The sequence below is a fragment of the Chaetodon auriga genome, chromosome 16 (genome assembly GCF_051107435.1).
Source record: "Chaetodon auriga isolate fChaAug3 chromosome 16, fChaAug3.hap1, whole genome shotgun sequence".
In the NCBI taxonomy this organism is placed as follows: domain Eukaryota; kingdom Metazoa; phylum Chordata; class Actinopteri; order Chaetodontiformes; family Chaetodontidae; genus Chaetodon; species Chaetodon auriga.
The window spans coordinates 21,531,404-21,550,264 of NC_135089.1; the positions used below are offsets into that span (position 1 = coordinate 21,531,404).

Consider the following 18,861-nt stretch of genomic DNA (forward strand, 5'->3'; position numbering starts at 1 on the left):
TCTGGTGTAAGATGCTGGCAGTAGCGATCCATCTCACAAGCACAAATGCAGCATCTACTGTATATATCTATGGTAACGACAAAAACTTATAACATGTCAGGAAAAGGAGCTGGCACTGGTTTCATCTCTGTTTCATTTAGGAGTTCGTTGTTTGTCTTGGGATCAACAGGATCTCTAACAGGATGCCACAGGACCGACAGACGCTGTTGAGGACAGAAAAAGGGACATTTTGACATTGTGTGCAGCTTGAGGTGTCCTGAATGGTAATCAACAAAAAGTCAGATAGAGTAAAAATACTAAGCAGGATCTGTTGGTGGTCTTACCTGTCTGAGCGTGCCATCAGTGAAGCAGATCTTGTAGACAGCCCAGATGGGCACTGGAACCACAGAGGATAAAGCCATGGCCCAGCCCAGATAGTAGGCCCAGTCAGGGTACACATCATCCCCACTGGATGTCAGCGGCTGGTAGTCCAGAAACGAGCAGATGAAGAAAACCTTGAAGGACAAGCAGAGGAACAAACTAGTATTTCTGCAGACAAACAGACTGCGCTAACATGGTGATGTCATCCAGCTTTATGGAAGTAAACCTTTTACTATAGCTTGATATTGTATTACTTATAAATCAAGACATGATGACAAGACATGATGTAACATCTTTGGGTGACTCAGGCTTTGCTTGTGCAATGAAGTCAGTTGTAACATTTTTGGTGTCAGAAATTCCTTATGCGGTTCGGGGTCTTCATTTACCAACCATCTCAGAATACCTCAGAGTAGGACTTCATATGTGATAAGTCATACGTGAAGTCTCCTACACTTGATTTCATCAAGTTATTTATGATGTTTTGTTGATTTTTTGTCAAAACAATCTTTTAATAAACCTATTGTCATTAAGCCCAGAACATCTTTCCTCTCATGGGATATCTTTGCCTGACCTACATCTCCTGGTGACTCCTAAAAGCTTAAGACTCTACCATGTCAATATTGGCCAACTACGGAATGATTTCCTGAGTTACGACAGTCAACAGAACACACTTTAATGCTTGATAAATATGGGCCCTGCAGAGACTCTCTTCACCTTCTCATTGATTGCTGATAGCCAAACCTTAATCATCACCACAGTTGTCTTGATTTCATTCCATTTCTGCTTTGTGTCAGACTCCTGCAGCTGTTAACAGTGTGTGACTAACCATGGTGATCAGAGGGGTGATGTAACGCCAGCACAGTTTGAACAGAACCCACGGCCTCTGTCCTGTCATGGCTTCAACTGCATCACACATCTGTTCAGCCCCTGCATGATAATTACAGTTTGTTAGTAACAGGTGTTAAAGAGCACACTTTTGACAAAGCCCAACACTTACTATAGATGTGATCAGAAGTGCAGCTGACATAGAACTTTCAGACAGAGAAGACAGGTGAGGTGAAAATGGGAGGAGGGAATGGAAATGTACAACAGAAAGTACAACACCTACAAAAGGGAAATTTCTGGGTACAAGAACTATGGCAGGGGAACTCAAACTGATATCTCTCTTGCCAGACATGAACTCTGACATTGGATGATTCTGCAAAATCCTTAATCATGTTCAATACGTTTTGTACATATGTAATGTTTTCTAAAGGATTTCTTACACAATATCTGTCCTTGCCAACTACAGAAACATGGTTATGGCAAATAAACTATAGGCTGGCTATGTTTAAAGGTAACAAAATCCATCTACCAGCATGTCTGTGAAGATTCTCATTCATCCTGGTCATGGTACTTGTAAGTCCTTTCCAAAGGCAACTGGACTTGCTTGTGGTTCTAGAAGACGTTTTGCCTCTCATCCAAGAGGTTTCTTCAGTTCTAACGGACTGGTGGGAGGTGCCAGGCAGTTATCCTCTTGCAGGATCATAGCTCTGCTGTGCTATCATGTGAGTCTTTAGGGTCACAAGTCATGGTGTTGATGGGTCAGTGTGTGTTAATGGAGGAGAATGGGTGGTTCGTTGACCCACTTGACATCTTCTTCTACTACAAGCAAGTCCAGTCGCTAGTACCATGAGCTGGATGAATGAGAATCTTCACAGACATGTTGGGATGAAAATGCTTCAAGTACACCACATCCCCAAATTGTTAGGCACAATCATCAAATATGACCAGAATTCCTAGGATACTGGGTTGAAATTTAGACCCTGTTAACTGGTGATGTCTGGTAATCACTTACCAAAGGCCCAGCCAACAGCCACACACTCAATCAGAGACACAAACAATATACACGCTCCATTTGCACCATAGTAGTCAATCAGCTGGAATAGGTACACTCCTCCCTGGACAACACAGAACAAGTAAATATATGTAGTTGCACTTAAAATACTACTCCAATATGACAGTGTTAGCTGGTGTTTTTTATTAGGATCACACAGGCCTGCGTTGTACCTGAGTGCCGAGAGGGATCTGTGAGATGAAGCAGACAGAGCAGAACAAGATGAGGAAGATTTCTCTGCGCCAGGGTTTGCGCATCTGTCCTGGGAACATGTCAATCACTGATGATATTATAGTCTCCAAACCTGTAAACTAACACACACAAGCAGACAGAAGAATAGAATTTTACCAACTCATTACATCAAACAGGTGAAGTGAAGAGCCTGGCTGGGCCTTCAGTATCACTCCATATGTAGCTGTTTTAATTATACTGGATGACTGACTGTCCTTTTCTCCTCCAGTGCAGTGAGGAAAGCTTCTATCCTGGTTATTAGGGCCTCGGGGCGTGTGTTTTTGATATATATATATATATATCTCTCTGACTGCATGTGTGCCTGAGTGCTGAGAGTGGGCGTGTGCATGCGTGCGCAGCTGTGTCTCATAGAGCATGGCCTCTCAAGTTGCTGTGGCAACCTCTGAGGCTCAGTACCTCCATGAGCACTTCTCTCTCGCACTCCCACACACACAAACAGACATAATGGGCATATAATGTAATGTATATGTACACAGTCGGGCAGTAGACCCCGTGGCCCTTTCAAAATTTCCCTAGGGGAAATTGTCTAGTTTTCTTAGTGTTCTTTCTCTTCACTGGAATGCTTGGTGCATTATCCAAAGCAAAGAAATGCTTCAGATTTCTCTATTTCATCTCTTGTTCCTCAAGTCTTTGGTTGAAGCAATAAGGACTCCAATGGCAAATAGAAATAAGATTCTATAAATCCTTTTCTGTCTGAAACCACCCCTGATACAGTCAGACTTTTCCATTGATGCACCTTTGACATTGACACCTACTGCTGTGGCCCTGCTTGATTCCAACTGAGTGTTATTGTTATCTTTCACATTTCTATTGTTATTATATACACATTATTGTTACACATATCATATCTATATACTACCAAATACTATTTTTGTTATTAGCCATATTTCTATTATTGTCAGAGCTGTTATTGTTATTACTGTCATTGGTGTGCGTATCTGCTCTATCTCTCGCTCTCTCTCTAAACCCAACTGGTCGAGGCAGATGGCCGCCAAAGTAGAGTCTGGTTCTGTTCAAGGTTTCTGCCTGTTAAAAAGAAAGTATTTCTTCGCTTTGCCATCACCAAATGCTTGCTCATGGGGAATTGCTGGGTCTCTGCAAATTAAAGAGTTTGGTCTAGACCTGCTCCATATGGAAAGTGTCATGACATAACTTTCTTTGTTTGGAGATATGTTAATAAATTGCATTGAATTGAATAAATGAGTCTAGCAGTCTTTTGTACCAGCTAGAGATGATGGACAGCGCCCTGGCTGATACTTGCAATTGCAATAATCAAGCTGAGAATACATAAAAGCATGTGAAAATTTTCAAATCAGCAACTGATAAAAATGACTTAATATCAGAGATTATGTTGACCTGGAAGAAACATGACTGAACAACATTTGTTATTTGATCATCAAAACAGAGTTTAGCATCAAATGTTTTCCCTCAATTCCAAGCAGCTTGCTTAATATAATTTGAAAGATAAGCCAAGATAAGCAGCAACAGTGCTGATGGAATCTGGGGAATCAAAGAGGACCTCAGACTTATCATCCTTAAATTTAAGGAAATTTTTTGGCCATCAAGGATTAAATATTCGAGGCTTAGGTTATCAAAATCAAGCAGCCACCTCATTAGTTAGCTACTTTCGAAAGTAAAGTAAACTAAAATATTACTCTTACCATACCATACAAAATGTCATGGCAATACTGTACAACCAACAGCTGTTGAGATATTTTAGAGATATATCTAATATTATTAGAGCCAGGCTGCTAGCATGGCTAAAAACATATACAAAGAAAAAGGTTTGTTAAATTAAATATTAAATTCTCCACAAATGGACTTTAAGCTGCAGTTTTACATGTTCATTGCAAAACAGTAGTTTTACAATGACATGGTGTTGAACCTCCATAAACAGTTGCTTCATGTCCTAATACATTAAATGAGTACTTTGTGCACAACACAGTTGTATGTTCCGTGTTCTCTTCATCTTACCACTGTATCCAGTCCCAACAGAATGAGCATAATGAAGAAGCAGGCGGCCCACAGCTGAGGTAGGGGCATCATGGCTACAGCCTGAGGAAAAGCTATGAATGCCAGCCCAGGGCCTGGAGGACAGAAGACACATTTCAATTGTTGTCCTCTCCACCTGACTTGACTTTAGATTTTTGTCATTTTGTAGCAAAGGTATGAGGGTAAATTTGATTATCTGCCTAACAGAGACAATAGTATTGGGCTTTAAATCATATGTACCTGATTCGACCACCAAGTTGATGGGAATTCCTTGTTTGTGGGACATGAAGCCCAGAGCTGAGAAGACTGCGAAGCCGGCAACAAAGCTGGTGCAGCTGTTCAGCGCACACAACCACAGACTGTCCCTGCATACAGACCCACAGAGCTTAGCGTACAGGGCAGGACTATGTATCTATCTTTTTGTCTATCTAATTATCTATCTATATAAAATTTGAAATTTATTTATTGTCACAGCCTAATGATACTTGCCAGATGCTTATCATCTCCAATCTAAAAATATCAGGCCTCAACAGGCTTCAACTCCACCACACTGCCGGTTCGAACAGTTAGCTCCACAGTTAGTCTGATTCCAGCCTTCGGAATATGTTTGATGAAACTCTCGCTAATTCTTGTTTCTCTGTGCCTGCAGCCTCTGAACTCCCCTTGCTCAGTCTTCACTTGCCAGTTTATCTGCCTTGCCTGGTTCACTCAAAGGCTCACTGCTCAGCCTCTACTCTCCCCTACTGAAGTGATTTTGCTGCCAGCAAATTATTATTTGAATTTTACAAAACTTGCACACCTACTTCCTGCCTCAGCTTCTGTGTTTTGTGCTTGGTCCACACAATTAGTCCTGCGTAACAGCATGATCTGGCAAAGTAAGATGAACCAGACTAAGATGAGTCTTCAGACTATTCCAAAATTAACAGCAGTATCTCAGGGCCAACTCCTGGGGCAGCATGAGCATATTTAGAAAGCCCTCCTTGAAAGCAATCAGACCATGATAAATCAAACTGGCCAATTAACCACCCATGTAAAAATGACACCCTTTTGGTAGATCTATGCTTTTTAGGGGCTGTTCTTTGTATCTTTTGGGTCACACGAGAAAAGACTTTAGAAATGATCTTGTGTACTCCTTCCAATCCCTGATTAAGAGCAGCGCATGGCAGACCCATCACCGAATTAACAATACCAACACAGCATTGTGGGGACAGATGATGAAAAAAGAAGCCTGGAGAATGTTGAACGTTAGTGGAACTACTGATCAAATGCCTTACCTGTAGCAGTTGTTCTTGACTTTGTTGTAGCTGCCCAGTGTGATTATGCTTCCTGCTGCAACACCATATGAAAAGAAGACCTGAGCACAAGCCTCCATCCACACCTGATTAACAAAGATGAAAAATTGCATGTAATTCACTCATCTCCAGTGATAATTGGCCCAGGTGGGTGTGATGCTTATGGTTCAACAATAAAAAGAACAAACCAGACACTGTAAAGCTGTAAGGATTTGTCCAAGGTGTCTCACCTGAAAATCTGCCAGGCGAGAGAAATCTGGATACAGATAGTAGACCACACCCTGCCAGGCTCCTGGCAGAGTCAACCCCCTGACCAGCAGGATGACCAGTGTCACATAAGGGAACACAGCCGTGACGTACACCGCCTAAAATTTTAGTGATTATTTAGCATATTACTGGTCATACACATTTACTGCATTAGGTGATAGAAACGCTGCAGCTGTTCTCCTGTTAATGTTGGTTACTTCTTTGAGTAGTGCTGTAGGTTTGAAGAAAGTTTCAAGTATTAAAACACTTCAGCTGTTCTTCTGCAATGCCGTCAGTAACACAGACAAAATCAAAAGATAATGCAGCTTTCATGTCATGTTGGCACAATGGGAAGAATGAGACGACTTTCTCCATTTGCACTCAGCCTTCCTGCATTCTCTTTTAGTGCTTGTCACAGTTGGGGTGTTTCTCAGCTTGTTGAAAGACCATTTCAGGTTTGGAGTTTTACAGTCAAAATTATTACAGAGCAAATCAGTCCATGTTATGAATTGTGGACTATAGAAGTGCTAGTTCATCTCTACAGGGCACTGTGTGTATGTTTTGGGTTTGTGTGTGTGTGTGTGTGTGTGTGTGTGTGTGTGTGTGTGTGTATGTGTGTGTAATGAAAATAAAGTGTAAAAATTAGATTTCCCCAAATGAGATTAAAAAAGGGTGAATTTTCGTTTTTTTTGGATAAGAGACTGGTTGGCCCCTGAATTTTCACAACAATGTTCACAGACCTTTCCTGTGGAACGGACCCCTTTCCAGATGCAGAAGTAGCAAGCCACCCAGCAGGCCAGGAGAGACAGCAGCAGCTCCCACCTGACTGTACCAATCTCCTCTATTCCCCCAGACATGGACAACAACCCTCTCCTGTATGGGGACACCACACAGTCAGTGAAAGTTACATGCATGAAGAATTACCATATCTGACATGCAAAGATTGCTGCTGCCCTGTGTAATTTAACACGAGTTTGATGTGACAACACTGACTTACTCCCAGAACTCAGAGACGGAAGACTTGGTGAGGTTTCCAGATGTCCAGTTTCCTGTCAGGTTGCTGCTGTGTATTGCAGTCCCATTTGTAGAGGTGAGGTCCACACATCTGTCTGTTGATAGGAAGGGAAATGATCAGTGATTAAATGTTAATCTTCATACTGCATCACGTTACTGCAAAAGTTTTTATATTTAAGATATTGTGTGTCCACTACAGTGGACATCGGAACGCCATACATGTGAAACTGAACCTTGAAGGCAACCAGTTAGTTCCAAAGGAAATACAAAAAAGTCAACATAAGAATGAGTCCACATCCACATAACTGTCCATCATCACTTTTGTTTTGTTTTGTTTTGCTTTGTTGTGCTTATTTGGTATGATACTTCAAAAAGCAATTCCCCTTCTTGGAAATACAATGGAATAACTTGCACTTCGTGCACATGACATATGTTTTGCTCTTGCAGCCGGATCTGCGACACCTTGTTGCATGTGTTTCGTCCACCATCTCTGGAAGATGGATGGTGCCATAGTGTCTTAGAGCTGCATTTGGCTGTGGTTTCCACTTTTGATGTGGGGGAGTGTAGTCATCTTTGCTGTCACTTACGATTCCTGCTTGGGCCTGAGTAATCAACTGTTCACCAAGGAGCAGTTTGAAGTCAAGGAACTTCAGTGGTTTCTTACCCAGAAACTGGTCGTCACTCTTATACTGAAGCCATGAGGTGGTGATTGCCAGGCCAAAAAAGTGGAAAACTGCATGCACTGTGCATTTCCGACTGCGAGAGGCCATCCTGTAGAAACTCAACATTCAGTCAACCAAGTCCACATCACCCATGTTGGTGTTGTACTCAGCAATTGCCAGTGGCCTTGACACCTGGACAAACCTTTTGTCTTTCTTGGACCATCTCCTGTGTGTGTCCCGAGGTTCAATGCCATAGGCAGAGGATACCATGACAACTGGCTTGTTGTCCAACCACTTTATGACCGCAAGTTCAGGGGGGCTTCGTCTGACTACCATCTCTGCACTCCTTTGGAACCCTTTTATTCATGAGGGTTCCAGTCCCTGTCAGCCCTTTTGATATCAGGGTGTCAAGAAGGTTGATCTGTAATAGAGCAGGTGGGTTCCTTGGGGAACAGACTCAGCTTGTTCTCCAATGCCCTTTCCCTCTGTAACTCTGAAGGTAGTCTTGCCTTGGAAGATCACAAAGTCTAAGACCAGACCAGTTTGGTGCAGCCAAGACAAACACCTTCAATCCAGTTGGGTATGGTTTGCCTGGTACATACTGCCGCACTGGGCATTGACCAGTAAATGGAGGAAATAACCAAAAATATCCACTATGGAGGACATTTTTAAACACTTAAATACTTTGTTAAAGTACAATTAAAATAATTCGAACAATGTTTTAATGTGTTGTTAAGAGACTTATATAAAATATGCCAACAACATTTCAAGCCTAAATTTGCTCAATAAAAAGTATAATGCACTTACTTTTCCTTTTCCCATAAAAGGTGCTTGCACTGATGGAGGCCATTTTCTTTAATGAGAAAGAGAAAGGTACCAAAGCTGCACCCCGTCACATTTGGTATCATTGAAAATCCCTAAATGTCCTCTGTAGATAGCGAAGGTCATAAATGTGGGATCTTGACAGAGAAGAAACTACTAGTGGCAGATGATTTGACACGTGATAGCACATAAAGGAAGGCAGTTTTGTGCTTGAGTAGGCTTCATGCAGGTAAAGATTTCTTACAAGAAACTCTATCATGGAGTAATGATGAAAAATTTTGGAAATCTTAGTCAGGGGATACAACAAATTTTTCTCATGGTTCAAATCATTGGGCTGGTTGCCACTAAATAGATTTAATGATGATGTACTGGAGTCCATTGTTTCAGAGGAGGGATGATGAATTATTTTGTGGAAAAATTCTTGGTCTTAAAGGTGAACAACCTTCTATTCATTATTTGCAATGTTTATGGACCAAAAAGGACAGCTCAAGACAATACAATGAAAGTTATCTTGCCTTTCTATTTACTTTTACTGGGGAACTATCCGAGCCAACTCTGCTATGCCTGGTGAGCGGGGAAAAGTTGTCCAACAGTGCCATGGTGTCATGTAAACTTAAAAGCCATCTCCAGACAACACCTGTCACTTAAAAACAAGAACACGGACTATTTTGTTCAACTGCGTGAACAGACTGAGAAACAGCCAGTGTTATTGAGCAAAACCACCACGACAAGTGAGAAAGCTCGTAAAGCTAGCTACCAAGTGCTGAGCTCAACGCTAAATGAAAACAGCCACACACCGTGGCAGAGACATTAATACTGCCTGCCTGCATAATTATCTTAAAAGAGAAGCTTGGCCCTGAACCCGTTGACAAAATAACCCAAGTCCCTCTATCAAATAATACAATTTCCAGATGTATTGAAGACATGTCTGCAGACATTGAGAAGATAGTTTTGGAAAGGTGCACATTAGTGGAAAATTTGCATTGCAACTGCATTGCAAATCTACGGATATCATTGGACATGCACAACTTATGGCAAATGCGCGCTTTGTCGACGGAGACACCATCAGAGAAACCCTTCTGTTTTGCAAGGAATTGCAACAGGAGAGGAAAATTTTCAAGTTGTGTCAGAGTACCTTGAACAAGAAGGACTGAAGTGGCAAAACTGCGTAAGTGTTTGCACCGATATAGCAGCTGCCATGCTCGGGCGCACCAAAGGATTTGTAAACAGAGTGAAAGAACAACATCCAGATATCATTGCGATGCATTGTTTTCTGCACCGAGAAGCACTCGTGGCCAGACATTACCAGCAGGCTTAGCTCCTGTACTGGAAGATGTTGTGCTCATGATAGACTTTGTGAAGACGAGACCTGTACAAAAAGTCGCATGTACAAAAAGTTCGCATGGTCTGGACTGACCACAAAATTTAGCCTACATCAAGTCAGCCTAGAGACTAAACTCCCACCAGGCCCGTTGTTTTTCAGTCGTTTCAACTTTACTCTCACCTACAGTCCTGGTTCCAAGGATACTAAACCTGACGCTTTATCTTGGCAATTCTCCACCTCTGAAGCAGTGACCGAACCTGAGACCATTCTCCCTGTGGACAGGGTGATAGCAGCTCTCACATGAGACATCGAGGGGGTTATCAGAGAGACTCAGCTACAACACCCTGACCCTGGTAATGGTCCTCAGGATAAACTGCTTGTCATTCACAGGTCGTTAATTGGACTCATTGTCACCGTCTTGCCTGTCATCCAGGAGCCAACTGCACTGCGTCGGCGCGACTTTGGTGGCCATCACTGGAGGCTGATGCCTGCCAGTATGTTGCGGCCTGCTTGACCTATGCTCGGAGCAAGGCCTCCCACAAGACTCCGGCTGGACTTCTTCATCCTCTACCCATTCCTGGAAGACCCTGGTCTCACATCCCTGTGGATTTTGTCACTGGTCTGCCACCCTCTCGAGGTAATACTGTTGTCGCCATTTTTCCAAGGCTGCCCACTTCATTCCACTTCAGGAGCTACCCTCTGCTCTGGAGACCACTGAATTGCTCATCCTCCATGTCATTAGACTACATGGTATCCCTCATGACATTGTCTGTGATCGTGCTCTAGTCACCTTGTGCAGGTTTTGTGTTGTTGGTTTTCTTCTCTGTCTTATAGATTTGGTCTGTTATTGTATAGTTCCCTTAGCGGTTCCTACCTTACTTAGTTTATTCTTAATGTTTGTCTGTTTTCCTACCCACTCGCCATGGTGTAGTACAGGGGTATTCAACTAAAATTCAAAGAGGTCCAGTTAGAGAAAATTTCCTAAAGCAAAGGTCCGGAACATCATAATGTCATAACGTTATGATTTGTGTGATATATATACTGAAGTAGCCTAGTAGTTGTATCAACATCTGCATGTAATCAACATCTGATCAAATAAAGAAAGTACAATTCAAAAACATTTCGACAGTATTTATTGTCACTTAACATTAAACCAGGCAGATTTGAATTTAAAAATGAAATAGAGAAAATAAAATGTTTTTGGAAAAATTGTGCATTATAAAAGAAAGTGTTTAATTTTAGAAAAAGTAAAAGTGAAGCAACAGCTTGAATATTCCTTTTTCTTTGTTAACTTTCACATCTTAACAGTCTCAACTAATTTGAAAATAACAGCTGAACAGTTATACAGTTTCTCTTTCTTTCCCTCTTTTCCCACTCTCCACACTTTTTGTTGTTCAGTGAGAGAACTGAGCTCGAGCTTGTCCTGCCAGGATTTTAAACCTGGGCTGGAATGGTGTCAAGGCCATCCTCATACACACGTGCAGGTGCTCATTGGTGAGCCTGGAACGATATTTAGTTTTAATTATGTTCATCGTGGAGAAAGCTGCCTCTCGCCCTGTATCGCTTCTTTCTTTTTCTATCTTTCTAACTTTCTAATTTTCTATCGTCTCTCCGTTCGCTTCTCACTCCTCATCTGACTGCAGTCAGAGTTGCTATGTTTATCGTCCGCAATGCAGAGATGCGACTGGCTGGGTAGCATCACGTGGGATGGCTTAACTCGCATGCAATTGGTTTGTGCGTTTCCTGAGCCGCTAAACCGGTGCCGTAAAGACTAGAAAAGTTGCGCCGGTTAAAATATAAGTGTCCCGTCAAAATTTGAAATCCCTTAATAATTTACTGGTTATAGGTCCGGGTCCGTATAGGACGATGTCTGGGTCCGGACTCGGACCGCGGTCCGCCTGTTAGTGACCCCACAAATTCAGCCCTTAACTAAACTATCTACTAAGTAGATAGTTTAGTTAAGGGCTGAATTTGTGTTTGTTTAGATTTGGGATTGTTTTCTGTTTCACCCATTGTGTTTAAAATAAATTGTTACTGGTCTGCATCTTTGGGTCCAAAACAAATTCTCAGGTGTAAGCCTAACAGTCACATTCACTCAAATATCAGATCAGGATTAGATTTACTTGACTATTCAAACTACACAAATTCAAACAGATTACTCATCTTCCTTGACTTTGCATTTGATTCAATTGAACATTCTTTCATTATACAGGCCCTGTAAATTTCTGGTTTAGATAATTTTTCCTTAATAATATTAACATGTTCAATATTAGCTCTGTAGTTGATGACACAGTATTATTTCTTGAAGATAGATGGCAAATACACAATGCATATAACTGGTGAATTTTCAGAAGATCCAGGTCTCAAGCTCAATATCAGCAAAACTGAAAATGTATGTTCAATACCCCCGTAAACTGTATGTGAACACATATTCCAAAGGACATGGCTCTCATATGGTAAAACTCTCAGGATCCTATCAGCAGGCTTTACTGTGTTGTGTTTGCAACTTTTCTCCACCTAAGGATACCATGTGAAGCAACTGTAATATTACTGTTAACAAAAAAAGCATATGTAAAGAGAACTGGTTAAAAGGGCCTCTGTTACCTTTGTTACAGCTTTGTTTGATGATTCAGGAAATCTTGACAGGTACGAAAATTTCCAAATCTTTTCCAGTTACATATTAAGAATTTGTGTAAAGATTTCATTCATTCCAGAGTGAGATTTCAGTGGAGGGGCTGTTCTTCCAACATTTCCCACAAATGCTAAATGATTGTGCATATTGCTTTTTACGTGTACAGTGTGTCTTTGTTCAGAAGAGATGAAGACTGAGCAGTAAATTTATCACAGTGGTCTTAGATGGTGGTACATGACAAACATTTCTATCTGCATATTTTGCCTTATGCTGCTGCAGCCTTTACATTCAAATCAAACTTATGCCGTATTGAAAGGTCCGACCTACTTAGACTGCCGTCATGACTTTCACATGAAAGTGACCAGGGCATGTATTCAAATATCAAACCAACATCACATTAATGTAAAGGGGAGCATGTCTGAAATGTGCGAAGGCTCATACCATGAATCAATAATAATAATAATAACAATAATAAGAGTGCTGAGATTCTTTTAATTTGCTATACATCCACCCACCCTCATACTGCACTGACCTGTGTTCCAGGGATTGTTGCAGGTGGTCCAGGGCAGAGGGTCTCTGAAGCAGTAGATGAGGTAAACGAAGGCCCAGGCCAGGACAATGCTGTAGAATCTGGCATACAGCTGGATAACTATCAAAGAATACCCCATCCCTGGAGGAGACAACAGCCAAAACATCCCAGTTTAAGTTCATCCCTTTTGTCTATCTCCAGAATTCACCATCATTATTATGGCTACCCTCAGATCTCCTGGAGCAGGGATTCCCAAACTGGGACTTCCATTGAAGGTTCCATCACTCACTCTTTTGCACCTTGGAACAGGAGAACTAGAAATTCCTTACTTTTTTCTTTCCTGCACTGCATACTTATCTTACTACTTACTTACTTACTTACTTATCTCTTATATGACACCTACAGCACTATGAGAAAAGTGTGAATACTGTCTCCGATTGCAGAGTGTTAGTAGAGTAAGGTTCAAGGCTCAAGCTTCTAGCAGCATTTTTGTCCCCACAACAAGATTAGAGCCAGTTTTTTAGTAAGAATTTAACACAAAAAACTTAATTTCAATTCAAAAAAATAAAGACTGGTGATATTTTATAGTTTTGTCATTGTACACAAATCTCACAAAAACACTAAACTAACAATGTTCACAGTTCAGTTCTAGTCCATTTTGGGTGACGTACTGTCTTCAGATTAAATGCTCAATGTATGTATTTAGCCACACACAGACAGAGAAGACATACAGTATTTGAAATTCAGAAACTCAACGAGTTTGGGAAATGTTTTTTGTTAAGAGTGACTTAACCAGAAATGATGTGATTACCCTTTGCCAGGGGGCAGAGCTTGGTCCAGCAGGTGACGGCGCCCTCCTGTGTATATTGACCAATCACAGTCTCCATCAGGAAGAGTGGCAGGCCACACAGCACAGCAAAGAGTAAGTAAGGCAACAGGAAGACACCTGCACACACAGAAATACACCTGAGATCAGTGACGCTGTAGTGGGATGAGCATTGGATCAGCATTAGTAAAGTGAGTGTTTGATCCAATGTAGAGTATTATTTTCCTTATGAGTTAATCTGACCAATTGTTATGAGTTGGTTTTCTTTGTGATTTTTTTGTTACTGCTTGTGCTCACGTTTTCCTTTTTTTTTCCCTCCTCCTGTGGCAGCAGTGGAGGTGTGGCCTGGCGGTGCTGTGGGCAGACAGCGCACCTGAGGCTCGTCTCGCTAATTTCACCTGCTCTTAAGCAGCGTGGCAGCTTCGCGTCGCTGCCGGACTGTTTATGGTCATTGCCAGACTTTCCAGCCATTTCTCTTGTCCTAGATCTCTTGTTTGTGCTCTAGTCACCTTGTGCAGGTTTTGTGTTGTTGGTTTTCTTCTCTGTGTTATAGATTTGGTCTGTTATTGTATAGTTCCCTTAGTGGTTCCCACCTTACTTAGTTTATTCTTAATGTTTGTCTGTTTTCCTATCCGCTTGCCATGGTGTAGTAGATAGTTTAGTTTAGGGCTGAATTTGTGTTTATTTAGATTTGGGATTGTTTGGTTGTGTTTGTTATTTTCTTGGTGGGTTATAATAAACCGTTTGTTGTTCAACGACTCCTTTTGTTCAAGTGCTTCGTTTCTGCCATTTTTTTGGGTTCAGACAAAAACTACTAGATTACTAGTCATAACACCAATACTTTCTTGATTCATTGATTAATCTGTTGATTTATAAAATATCAGAAAAGTGAAAAATGTCCATCAAACTTTCGTGAAACTCAAAAGTGATGTCCTCAGGTGTCTTATATTGTCTGACCTATTGGCCAAACCTAAATACATTCAGTTATAAAATTACACACACACAGAAACACACACCGCTGTAGGCTGATGGGAGTGTCAACCGTAACTGAATGGCTCAAACCTGCGTAACCACAGTGGAGTGGAACCACAACTATTCAATTCAGCGTATTCATGCCAATAGTCACTTAACTTCTCTTTCTCTTAGTGTAAACTGTATAACAAGTACAAATAAATGTTGCACTTAGCAAGTTGCCAATTTTACATTTAGAATGGATTCAGAAACAGTATCATGTTTTTATTTTTCATTAAAATTAGCAGCTTCCTTCTGTTGCCCACAAATGCCATTGTTCTGGTAACTTTGTTTTAGCTGCTGGTCCCAGTTATGCATGTTGCTAATACAGTGAAGTTAAACAGAGTTGGGGTGAGCTTTCATAAACTTTTACAAATAAAATCTGAATAATGAATTTTTATCTTAATCACAAGCTGCTGTAGTATATACAGTAAGTTTGACCATGTTCTCCTGCAAACAGGAAACGGTAGATTAGTATAACTCTTGTTCCTGAAGCATCATTTCAGATACACTCAATGTGCAAATAGTGACAAATTTTTGTGATCAACTTGCAGTTTCTTTAGCACAATCCCCATTTCATTTGATTTCAAGTTCTTCTTCAACTATTCTACTTCTAGGTGTAATGAAGAAATTGATAACTGATCTTAACCTTTACCTAAAAAGTTATTGCCATGAAAGGTGAAAGCACTCAGTCAAATGTGACAGTACATTGACTTTGTGTGTTCCAGCTCACCTCCTCCGTTCTTATAGCACAGGTAGGGGAATCTCCACACATTGCCCAGGCCAACCACATTGCCTGCAGCTGCCAGAATATATTCCCTTTTCTTCCTCCACTGTTCCCTCTTTTCCACTTGCATCTCCATCTCTGTGTCACCTCTCCAGTGCCTGGTTAGTAGTAGCAGTGCACACCTCTGTCAGGCTGGTGTCATGCTCACCTGTAGTCACAATACTGACTGTTCGCCCGAGGCCATGGCTCTCTGGGAAAGCTTAATAAAGCAAGGACATGCTCATTGGTAGAGGTTCTTTCATTTAACCCTGTCATCACATGCCTTTCAAAATGTATGTACTGTTTCAAATTACTAGTGTTAAATCCAGGTAACGGTATTGTCAACAATTAATAATTTTAACAGTAATAGAAATAAAATTGAGTACACTTTCCTCTGAAATTTATTAGTCAAGGAATATGAACTAAATATACATTTAAAGTGTTAATGTGCACACAGTGCACACTGTTGTTTGTGGTGTTTACAGTGTGATAATTTGATGATGATAATGCATAAGGCAAATAAGTTCATAAAAATAAATGTCAGAGAAGACATTTAGAATTGTTACTCAATATAAAAGCCTGATATTATCACACAGGGGTTCAAAACTGAAAGATGGCATGGTTGAAATTCCAGTTTCTCCTGTACTTGAGTAACTGTTTTTTTGAAAGGTGTGTTTCTTGCTTGCATGTACTTGTTTCAGAGATGCTGCATGCCAAGCAGCGGTGTCTCTTGGAGCTGACAAGCCGAGACCATCTGAGGCCAAGATCAAGAGTAAGTGCAGCACGGACCGCCCACCACATTCTTTTTTGTTGTGGTTCCTGCTGCTCTGCCCAGAACACTGCTGCCTAAATTTCATTTGTTACTGCACTGTATGTCTGCCGCCTACATTACACTTCATTTACAATTGAATTTTTATAGCAATGTTAAAGAAACAGTGAGCAAGATTTCCACCCTCACTGCCCTTTTGGTGGCTGCAAAAAATGTGAAAATGCAAAACGCTCTCTAGAGCCAGTGTTCAGTCTGTCTGTTCTCAGCTATTGTAATGGTGGTCCAACATGATTCCATCCATTGTAGCTATAAAGAGCACATTCTAAGGTAATAAAGAGACATCAATTTCTATATTCAGGTGATTGTACACTAATGAAACCTGTTACGATCATTCAGACCTGTTTTCTCCCAGTGTGTTCTCTTTTCCTTTTCCCCAGTGTTATTGTTGCCTGTGTGTTCTCCCCTGTCTGTCTAGCTGGTTGTTCACCTACACCCAACCAGCTCCGCCTTCGCATGATCCTGATTAGGCACAGAATAGAGGGGGAGAGCTCTCTCCTACCTGTTGCCCGATTGTCCTGAATCCCTGGTGGTGTCGTTGTTTGTTCATTGTGAGTACTATGCTACACTATCTCCTCTCCATGTGAGTTGCTAATGCTAACTGTTTTTGGACTGCCACTTAAAGAGTGCTTTTGTGTTTCAGTGTCTGCTAGCTGTGTCAGTGCGTGCCTTGCCTCAAATCCGCTTCATCGGTGCTCCCTTAGTTACTCTCCCACTCCTTTTGAGTGTGCCTTATATTATTTATTATCCACTCCTTATGAGTTCGTTTTTTGTTTCTTCATTTGTGTTTAAAATAAAGTGTAATTATTTTTATATCTCTGTCTCTGGTCTGCATCTTTGGGTCTGAACAAAATTCTCAGGCAAAAGGCTAACAGAAAACATAATTATTAATACTATATTCCCCGATAGATCCTCCTATTTCATGCAGAGACTCAGTTCACACACACTCAGTTTGCATTCACTACAAGTGAGCGAAACAGTTTACAACAAAACGCAATAACTGATTATCAGAAAGACAAAACACCAATAAAGCATACAGCAGAACAACTAATACGGTGCTTAAAATGGGGCAAGTGTATAAATAATGAAGGGGTTGCTAAAAACAGACACAATGGCCAAGACTGCTATTTTCACGTTTTTTTAAAATTGATTTAAATTCTCCCAAGGTGACCAGTTCAGGCAGTTTCAGATCCTTCTGGAGGTTGTTTGAACAAGTGGGAGCAGCATATTTAAAAGCCTTTTTGTCTAAGTCCGTTCTAACTATGGGGACCAACATCTGTAGGATATTTTGAGAACGCAGGCCATATTGATTTTCGATTTTACACATGAATGTGCACAGATAAGAGGGAAGCAGACCAAGGAAGGACTTATACACAAAAACCAACCAGTGTGAAAATCTGTGGAGATACAGAGATGGCCACTCAGCAGCAGCGTATAAAGAACAGTGGTGTACAAAACGTCCACAGCCAGTAAGAAATCGTATAGCACAGTGACAGACAGTGTCCAACTTCTTAAGGCGTTGGTCAGATGCACCCATATACAGCAGATCACCATAGTCCAACAAAGGTAAAAACATAGCAGAAATCAGGCGTTTCCTTGCCTGAAGGAAGAAACAGGATTTGTTTCTAAAAAAATAACCCAAGTTTCAGTTTCAACTTAGAAACAAGGTTGTTGATATGTGGCTGAAATGAAAAATTCTGATCAATGAAAATACTCAAATACTTACATGTTGAGACCATTTCAATTTCAGCCCTGCGAGAGGTTAAGATCTTAGGTAGAACTGATGGTAGTTTTTTACCATTTGAAAATAGCATGAATTTTGACTTATCTGGATTTAAAACCAGTTTAAGATGAGTTAAATGAGACTGAACAACATCAAAAGCAAGTTTCTAAGGTTCGTAGCACTGATGGAGACGAACAATAAATAACAGTATCATCAGCATAAAAATGAGAGGCAGCATTCTCAAGGTTATCACAGAGGTTGTTTACATAAATTTAAAAAAGCAGTGGTCCTAGTACAGAGCCCTGTGGTACCTTTGAAATAGGGAGGATGGAAGAAGAGGACCCGGCAAACTGCACACACTGTGATCTGCCTAACAAATAGTTTGAGAACCACTTTAGAGCAAAGCCAGACAAACCAATATTTTGCAGTTTAGTTGCCAAAATGGCATGGTCAACTGTGTCAAATGGCTTTGATAAATTGATGAAAAGACCTGCACAGTATTTTTTACAGTCTAGTGCCTCAATGATATCATTTACTACTCTCATAGCAGCAGTTATAGTACTGTGACTTTCTGAAGCCTGACTGATGAGGAGACAGAAGACTATTTGTTTCCAAAAATACTTAGTTGAGTTCGTTTTTCGAGGGTCTTAGCTAAAACACATAATTTAGAAATCTTTCTGTAGTTATTAATAACTGATGGATCCCCTC

General features: G+C 40.9%; 1 protein-coding gene across 1 annotated transcript; it reads right to left on the reverse strand.

The window, feature by feature from the left end:
- Window positions 1–86: 86 nt before the first annotated feature.
- On the reverse strand, window positions 87–15,715 carry LOC143333907 (sodium- and chloride-dependent betaine transporter-like). The gene is made up of 14 exons (XM_076752283.1): window positions 15,572–15,715; window positions 13,813–13,947; window positions 13,005–13,142; window positions 7,016–7,127; window positions 6,759–6,891; window positions 6,003–6,137; window positions 5,755–5,858; window positions 4,721–4,845; window positions 4,463–4,575; window positions 2,410–2,547; window positions 2,198–2,300; window positions 1,187–1,287; window positions 324–494; window positions 87–203 (listed from the first exon to the last, which is right to left on the reverse strand). The coding sequence occupies exons 1-14, from the start codon at window positions 15,699–15,701 to the stop codon at window positions 87–89; spliced, it is 1,755 nt and encodes a 584-aa protein (XP_076608398.1). The 5' UTR covers window positions 15,702–15,715.
- Between the last annotated feature and the right edge of the window lie 3,146 nt (window positions 15,716–18,861).